This window comes from Haematobia irritans, chromosome 1 (genome assembly GCF_050003625.1).
Source record: "Haematobia irritans isolate KBUSLIRL chromosome 1, ASM5000362v1, whole genome shotgun sequence".
Taxonomy (NCBI): domain Eukaryota; kingdom Metazoa; phylum Arthropoda; class Insecta; order Diptera; family Muscidae; genus Haematobia; species Haematobia irritans.
Window position 1 is genome coordinate 185,976,679 of NC_134397.1, and position 9,001 is coordinate 185,985,679.

A 9,001-nucleotide genomic window follows, 5' to 3' on the forward strand; every position below is an offset into this window, starting at 1 on the left:
AAACTAAATTACAATCATAATCACCGACATTATGAGGTTATTAAGACTACAAGAATTGAGGAAATAAAGTAACAACAAATTTCTTTGAAATGTAGTAAGTCATGTCAGGTTCAATAAATCTGGATGGTATTTTTTTATTTTATAAATAATCTTTAAACTGGACTTGCATTTTGTTCGAACATTAACCATCTGTCTACCACTTTCAATGTTGTTCACATAGTTTACGAATTGGGCATTCTGCCAGTCATCCCATGAAATGGAGTTGTGAAAAATGTAAAGGTGCGTTTTCCATTGTTTTGTCATTATGGCATTTCATACAACTTCATTGAGGGAATCTGATTAGAAATATCTCTTTGAATGTGTGCCTTTGAACAATAATGTTGTGACAAAATACTGAAAAACTTGGCAAAGGTTGTTGTTAGCCGATGATTAAGATAGGAAAAATGTTATGACGTATAAGCTACCCAGTAAAAAAATTGGAAGTTGTTCTAAAGGTACAACTTTAAAAGAAATTCCAAAAAGGTCCTCCCATAAAGTTTTTTATTTTAAACAGGAAGTTCTTTATTTTATTTTTTTTTATATTTTTAATGGATAATTTGAATTTTTTTGCTGCAAATAGGTTAAAAACAGAGTAAGGATTAATAAAATGGTAGAAAGTATTAAAATTTTATCGAAAAAAAAAAAAACAAAATGCTAAATCCATTGTAGAAAAGTTGCGATTTTTTGAAAATATTTGAGTTCGATATTTGAAATATTTGAGAAAAATGTGAAAACTAACGGTAATGCAATCAACAACAGATATAAAGTCGACAAACAAACTCAATAGAAGAAAAAAAAATTAATTATTTTAAATGATTGTACAGTTCAGTCGTGTTTTTGATCAGATTGATATAAACATTAAAGTTGGTCGTGGGTAAGTCTACACCCTCAAAAATAATCGCTACTGTAACATATACTCCCAATATATAATATGTTTGAAAGTCCGTTTGGACAAGTACACAAACATTTCTTCTAAAGCGCATCTTGGGTTCCCCCAATGATTTTTTTCTACTTCCGATGCAGTCCTTGTGGACAAGTATTAGAAAGAACGCAATCAGGCTATTTTCAGTGCAAATTTTGGAATATTAAATTTTACAAAATAATAGGAAACTAATAAAAAAAAATAAAATTAAAAAAAGTAAATAAATAATAATAAAACAAAAAATTGTATCACCGCTGGGATTTGAACCTGTGCCGTTTGAGTTTTTCGCTTCCATGGAAGTTCTTTTGAGAAGGTTTTGCAAATTACGAGAATTTTTAATTTTTTTGTTGATTTTTAATGGAAAAAATATATTTATACGAAAATATATGCCGAAAATAACAAATAAAAACGATGCATAGCATAAAAAAAAATATTTTTTTAAAAAAATATTTGATACAAAAATTGCCGCTGGTGAGATTTGAACCTGCGTTTCTTATTTTTTCGTTCATACTAATAAAGAACATCTCGAGAAGCAATTAGAATGTCATTCCTTGGTGTCGTATTACGATCATATCACAAACATTTGAATTGACCTTTCGACGCTTTATGTTCAATGGCGTTTGTGGCTGAGTGTGCTAAGGCGTTCTGTTATGGTGCCAGCAAACCCAGGTTCAATCCCTGGTCGGAGCGAAAAAGTTTTTCAAATTGTAAAAATTAGATAATAGGAAAATAATTGTGTAATAAAACATATGGATAAAAAAGTTAAATTGGTTGAAAAAAAAATTTTTTTTTTCGCTTTTTAAATTTCTTCATTCACATTAACTTCCAGGGCACAACTTCTAAAGCAATGCAAAGGATCCAAAATGGGAGTACTTCCGTCCTATGACAAACCCATGTAAAATTCATTGGAGATGATCCAAGTTTGCACTACTTCCGGATCACAGATTGGGGATCCAAACTACTTTTTTGGAAGCGCTTTTTTTGCTGGGATGGTCATCAAGAGATAATTATCGTTATATTTATATAGCATAGCTTGCGGCGCCCACGAGCCGTTGCAAACATAACATTGTTTAACAACATAACATAGTTAAACATACATTTGTTGGCGACGTGGATCAGTGGTTGGTAAGTCCGCCTTGCATACCAAGGGTCCTGGGTTCGATCCCTGCTTCGACCGACACCAATTTTTTTTTATTATTTTTATTTTTTTATATATATATTCCAGATACGTTCGGAATATTCCGAAAAGGTGTTCAACATTACATACTATTATATTAAATTTTTACTACGAAACTGTAAAGTGTGTCTTATAAAAGACTTAAAGTCAGAAAAGAACAGTGCTTGATATAAATGGACTGAGTTCAAATCATATATTATTTTGTTATTGCAAAAATAAAAATTTTGTAACAAACAAAGGTTTTTGTATACATGTTTGAAATTTTCGAAGAAATTCAAAAACTCTTACAAAAGAAGAACATGAAGTCGAGTATATACAGTCGAAGCTCTGTTTAACAAATATCCCATTTAGCGAAAATCCAATTTAACGAACGTCCAAATTCCTAACATTGAGTATTCTAAATAACGAACGGTTGAACAAAATTTACGTTCGATTTAACGAAAACGCTTTTAATCTTAAGAAAATTGACAACTAAAAACCAGCAATATTTCACGATTGTGAGAGTGGCTTAAGTCCTTCGGAAATGTCCACAAAGTACGGCATTCCCAAGATATTTAGATTCCATCAAATGTTTGGAAACACAAATTCAATGGCCGGATAACAAAGAGAAGCAAATTTCATCCCATCCGGCTGAAATTTGGTACATGGTGTAAGTATATGGTATTTAACAACTATGCAAAAATTGGTCCACATCGGTCCATAATTATATATAGCCATAGGTCCATAATTATATATAAACTGATTCCTCGATTTGACCTGCAGAGCCTCTAAGAGAAACAAATTTCATTCGATCCGGTTGAAATTTGGTACATGGTGTTAGTATATGGTCTCTAATAACCATGCAAAAATTGGTCCACATCGGTCCATAATTATATATAGCCCCCATATAAACCGATCCCCAGATTTGAACTCCGGAGCGTCAAGGATGAGCTAAATTCATCCGATTCGGTTGGAATTTGGTACATTGCGGTAGTATATAGCCGCTAAGAACCATGATAAAATTGGTCCATATCGGTCTATAGTTATATATAGCCGATCCCCAAAAATAAACTACCAAAATTTTATTTCTATTTTATTTGTCAAGATTTTATTTATATATAAAATTTTGTCAAAATTTTATTACTATACAAAATTTTTCATTTCTATAGAAAATTTTGTCAAAATTTTATTTCTATAGAAAATTTTGTCAAAATTTTATTTCTATAGAAAACTTTGTCAAAATTTTATATCTATAGAAAATTTTTTCAAAAATTTTATTTCTATAGAAAATTTTGTCAAAATTTTAATTCTATACAAAATTTTGTCAAGATTTTATTTGTATAGAAAATTTTGTCAAAATTTTATTTCTATAACAAATTTTGTCAAAATTTTATTTCTATAATAAATTTTGTCAAAATTTTATTGCTATAGAAAATTTTGTCAATATTTTATTTCTATAGAAAATTTTGTCAAACTGAATTATATACGCATTTAATCGGCCTTTTTTTTTTGGTTAATATACTCCGTGTGGACTAACTTACAATTGAGAAGATGGTGTTAAGAAGTTTTAAGATACCTTGCCATTGGTAATTGTTACCGCAAGTAATTCGATTGTGGATGACAGTCTTTAGTACAAGTTTCTATGCAATTCATGGTGGAGGGTACATAAGATTCGGCCTGGTCGAACTTACGGCCGTATATACTTGTTTGTTATGTCTTAAAACTTGAATTGTCTTTTTAACGTACCTTATAATAAACAAAATATTTAAAAGTTTTCAGAATTTCTCGGTTTTGTAATACCAGTGACATATAGTCACTGCGTGGTACTCAACGTTACACATGTAGCTTAGTACGAATAGGGATAATAAGTGCTGCAAATTTAGTGTAACTGCTGTTGAAATGGTCTGCATCTATCCCACAACAAGTCCATGTTAAATTCATCGCTTCTGGGGCAATTTGGCCCCTCTTCCGGATACAAAACGAACATTCCCACCAGCAAAAAAATTTGGAAGTTCTTCTAAAGGCACAACTTTGAAAGCACTACCAGAAGATGTACTCCCAATGATGTTCTTTATTTTAACTACCTTTCAATTAATTCAATTTTTTATAACTTGTTTTTTCATATTTTTAATGTGTAATTTTAACTTTTTTTGTTTCAAATAGGTTAAAAATAGAGTAAGAATTCAAATTCAAATCATTTAAATTTTGTCGAAAAAAAAAATGCTAAATCCAATCAGAAAAAATTGTGAATTTTTGAAAATATTTGAGGTCAAACGTTTCCGACAAGCATTAGAATCCATTAAAAATTATAAAAAATTACAAAAATTATGTATTTGACAAAATATCACAGAATTTTTTAATTTACATCCAAAACATTGAATTCGGATCACACCTAAAGAAGTGATGCAAACTCAGTACACTGGCTGTTGAAATGGAGGATTTTCGTCCTATGACAAGCCCATGTTAAATTCATCGCTTGTGCGTCAATATTGCACCACTTCCGGATCCAAAAAGAACATTTTCAGGAGAGAAAACAAAAAAAAATGCGACAAAAAATTGTATTTATTGATTTATTGTTCCATGACCCCTGTCCAAAAATAACATTTTTCTCTTGAGGTTATCGTATCCCTGTTGACTCATAAAAAATCTTCATTGGCTCATAAAAATCCACATATCCCAAGGGGATATAGCCCATTTTCGGGCTAGGAACTCCCATTTTATTTACTTTGTATCGATTTAGAAAAAAAGTGGTAACAATGGATTTTTGGCCACACTGGCGACCAGGGCTGTGGAGCCGGAGTCGGAGTCGGAGTCTGAAGATTTTGCTGGAGTCGGAGTCGTAAAAATTTTGCTCGACTCCGACTCCGGCTAAACCAAATTTTTTAAAACACTTCACATTTTTCTAACTAAGCAAGTTTTTACGCAAATTAGTTTCCATTGCATTATTCATTCGATCAATGTACAGCATGATTGTAAATGAAAATCAACTTCCAACTACGGCTATCTTTTTATGTTTCCTAGAATGTTAGACTAGCAGATGGGCTGGATCGATACATTTTAATGCCCATATCAATTTATTTGAAATATTTCGAAATCGAAATTATTTTTTTTTTATTTTATTTTAAGGCCATATACATATGGGGAATATTGACAGAAAATGTTTTCAAAGTTGTTTTTTATAGAAAATTTTGTCAAAATGTTATTTCTATAAAAAGTTTTGTCAAAATTTTATTTCTATAGCAAATTTTGTCAAAATTTTATTTCTATAAAAAATTTATTCAAAATTTTATTACTATAGAAATATTTTTTTCTATAGAAAATTTAGTCAAAATTTTATTTCTATAGAAAATTGAGTAAAAAATTTTGTTTCTATAGAATATTTTGCAAAATTTTATTTCTGTAGAAAATTTAGCAAAACTTAGTTTGTTACACAAAATTTTTTTCAAAATTTTATTTCTATTTTTTCAAAATTTTATTTCTATTGATAATTTTATTTCTATAAAAATTTAAGTCAAAATTTTATTTCTATAGAAAATTTTGCCAACAAATTATAGTAATAGATTTTTTTATTAGAAAATTTGGCCAACATTTTATTTCTACAGAAAATGTTGCCAAAATTTTATAGTAATAGATTTTTTTATTAGAAAATTTTGGTCAAAATTGTATTTCTATAGAAAATTTTGTCAAAATTTTATTTCTATAGAAAATTTAGTCAAAATTTTGTTTCTGTAGAATATTTTGCAGAATTTTATTTACTACACAAAATTTTTTCTAAAATTGTATTTTTGTTGATAATTTATTCAAAATTTTATTTCTATAAGAAAAAATTTTCAAATTTTATTTCTATAGCAAATTTTCTCAAAAATTTTTTTTCTTACTGATGCTCATTTTATTACTATAGAAAAAAAATTTTTTTTCTATATAGAATTTAGTCAAAATTTTATTTCTATAGAAAATTTTGTCAAAATTTTGTTTCTATAGAATATTTTGCAAAATTGTATTTCTATACAAAATTTTGCAAATTTTTTTTTTTTAATTGTATTTCTATTGATAATTTTTTCAAACTTTAATTTCTATAAACAATTTTGCCAAATTTTATTTATATAAAAATTTTATTCAAAATTTTATTTCTATATATTTGGTCAAAATTTGATTTCTATAGAAAATTTTGCTAAAATTTTATTTCTATAGAAAATTTAGTCAGCATTTTATTTACTAGACAAAAACAATCAATGAATCATAAATGCATTTTTACGAAATTGTCTAAAAAATTATAAATATTTCCCAGATATTGCCCGAGATTTTGTAAAAGTCTGATTTGAGATTTTAGCAAAATGTAGATCTAAATACAAAGTTGTGCAGAGCATATTATAATCGGCCCGCCCGACTTTAGACTTTCCTTGCATTTTTATTTTTTGTTAAAATTGTGTTACGTCCCATAACGTTAGATTTAAATTTTGAGTACATAGATTTTGTAGAAGTATATACAATTTTGTCTAAATCGATTCAGATTCAAATTCATGCATATGGGAATATAAACCTTTATATAGCTCGCAACAAATTTAAAGGATTTGAGATAGTATCAATAATTTTGGTCCACAAATACATATACTGTTGGTATCTTTTCATATTATGATGGGTATTTATATCATTATTTTATTTATTAAACATTGCCCTAAATTTAAAATATAGAGTCCAATTGGCATTTAATGTGAAATTAAAACCTTTTTTGCAGACATAAATAAATACGATATCGATCCACTTACGGTACCCCCACAATATAACTACAAATTAGTGGTATTAAAATGAGATTTAGTTATATTACCCGGAGTCGACTCTGGAGTCGGAGTCGAGCTGATGAAAAATGCTGGAGTCGGAGTCGAGCAAAATTGGCTCGACTCCACAGCCCTGCTGGCGACACCATAAAAAGATTTTTAGTTTAGAAATATGTTGTTGCATTGTTCACTACACGGACGAAAAAGACTGTTATTCATATGTTTCAGTGTAAAAATTATATGTTTGGAACCCAAATTTTTTAAACACAATATTTTTAAGTGCAAGCATACAATGTTCATAAACTAGCATAGCATGTTTGGGACATATATGTTAATACGTTAGAACATATTATGTTTGGGACATAAAATGTTTGTAAATATAATATGTTTGGATTCAAACATATATTAATTTAGAAATAGCCTATAAATATATATGTGTTTAGAAAGAGATGCCTAGAGAGTAAGCTGCAAATACAAGAATGGAAGTCCTTAAAATATAGACAATTTCATAAAAATTTTATTCTACCAGTGTAAGGTGAAACATAATATGTTTAAACAATACAAACAATATATTGTTTGGACAAATCCTGAAAATATATAAGCTTGATGCAAAATGTGTTTGGGGTATATGTAACAGAAGCGAGGGTGTAAATTCACTACACGCAGAGTAGGATTATGATCACAACATGTTTGAATGTTTCAAGAACAAAAGGTTATTTTTGAATGGAGAACATGTAACTTGCTCATGTTATTTTCTCGGAAATTATTTAAATGGTTCCGACAAGCATTTTATGCTTGCTGAGAAAACAAAATTTTTGCGACAAAAAAGTTCCATATTTCCCATGCAAAAATAATATTTTGCTCTTGAAACATGTTTGAGGTGATCATATTCCTTCACTGCGTGTATAACTATATCATATAATATGTTATATTCAAATAAAAAACTCAAAAAAATTGTATTTAAAAATAGTTCATCACAGTCCTTGTTCTTTATTCAGCTATAACAACTAACAGACACAAACATCCGGAAATCTATCTAATAAGCATAAGAGATAAGGGGAGATGCGAAAGTAGTTTTCACGACAGCTGGACCAGCAACAAAGGGGGTGGCAACACCAGCTTTAACAATAGGCGCCGAAGCAGCATAGGTGAAGGGAGCAGCAACGCCAGCCTTGAGAACTGGAGCAGGAGCTGTATAAGTGAATGGAGCAGCTACAGCGGTCTTGACAATTGGAGCGGGAGCTGCATATGTGAAGGGAGCAGCAATGCCAGCCTTGAGAACTGGAGCAGCAGCAGCATAAGTGAATGGAGCAGCTACAGCGGTCTTGACAATTGGAGCTGGGGCAGCAACAGCGGCTACCAAAGGTTCACGGCGAACAACAGCATTGAAACCATTGATGGGGTCTGAGGTGTAGTCAACAATGCGTCTGTAACCATCAGCGTCATTCAAGGAGTATTGACCTTGGACAAATTGACCATCACGGGTTTCAACAGCAGTCTTAGAATCACCGGATATGGCATCCTTGACATCATAGCCATATGAGTATTGGGGATGGGGATCGTATTCCTCAAAACGAGCCGCAACAGCAGCCAATGGTGTAGCAGGAATAACGCCAGCACTGGCAACAGCTACGAAAGCAGCAAACAAAGTGATGAACTGAAAGAAAGAAATTTTTCATTAATATTTTTTTTTTTATTAATCAAACTCTAGTATTTAATCCTTACTTTAAAAGCCATGGCGTTAGATTTGGGGATCGATTGGTTGATGTTGCTCCAAATACCGAAACTGGATGAGGAATGTGTCGATTATTGCCCTTGTTTGGTCTTTTATATGAAATCAAAAATGAAGAACACCAAAAACCAAAAGAGCTTAACAACTACGCTTTGAATACCTAAAATCTGTCCCACATTAAAAATGAAGTAAATGAACATGATGTCTTCAAGACGTTGACTGAATGCTAACGCATCCCCCAAATGCGTTAGCAATCATTGGTAAGTAACACAGTGGTTCCATTTATTTAAACTGACTAGAATTTATTGATTGTTGGTAACATCACAATTAAGCGATAAGAGTTATATGAAAAACAATATTGGAAGTATTACGCTGAA

The 9,001-nt window shown here is 30.3% G+C and overlaps 1 protein-coding gene across 1 annotated transcript; it reads right to left on the reverse strand.

The window, feature by feature from the left end:
• Positions 1-7,870: 7,870 nt before the first annotated feature.
• LOC142242960 (cuticle protein-like) lies at positions 7,871-8,676 on the reverse strand. Its single transcript, XM_075314424.1, has 2 exons — positions 8,618-8,676; positions 7,871-8,549 (listed from the first exon to the last, which is right to left on the reverse strand). The coding sequence occupies exons 1-2, from the start codon at positions 8,627-8,629 to the stop codon at positions 7,929-7,931; spliced, it is 633 nt and encodes a 210-aa protein (XP_075170539.1). The 5' UTR covers positions 8,630-8,676; the 3' UTR covers positions 7,871-7,928.
• Between the last annotated feature and the right edge of the window lie 325 nt (positions 8,677-9,001).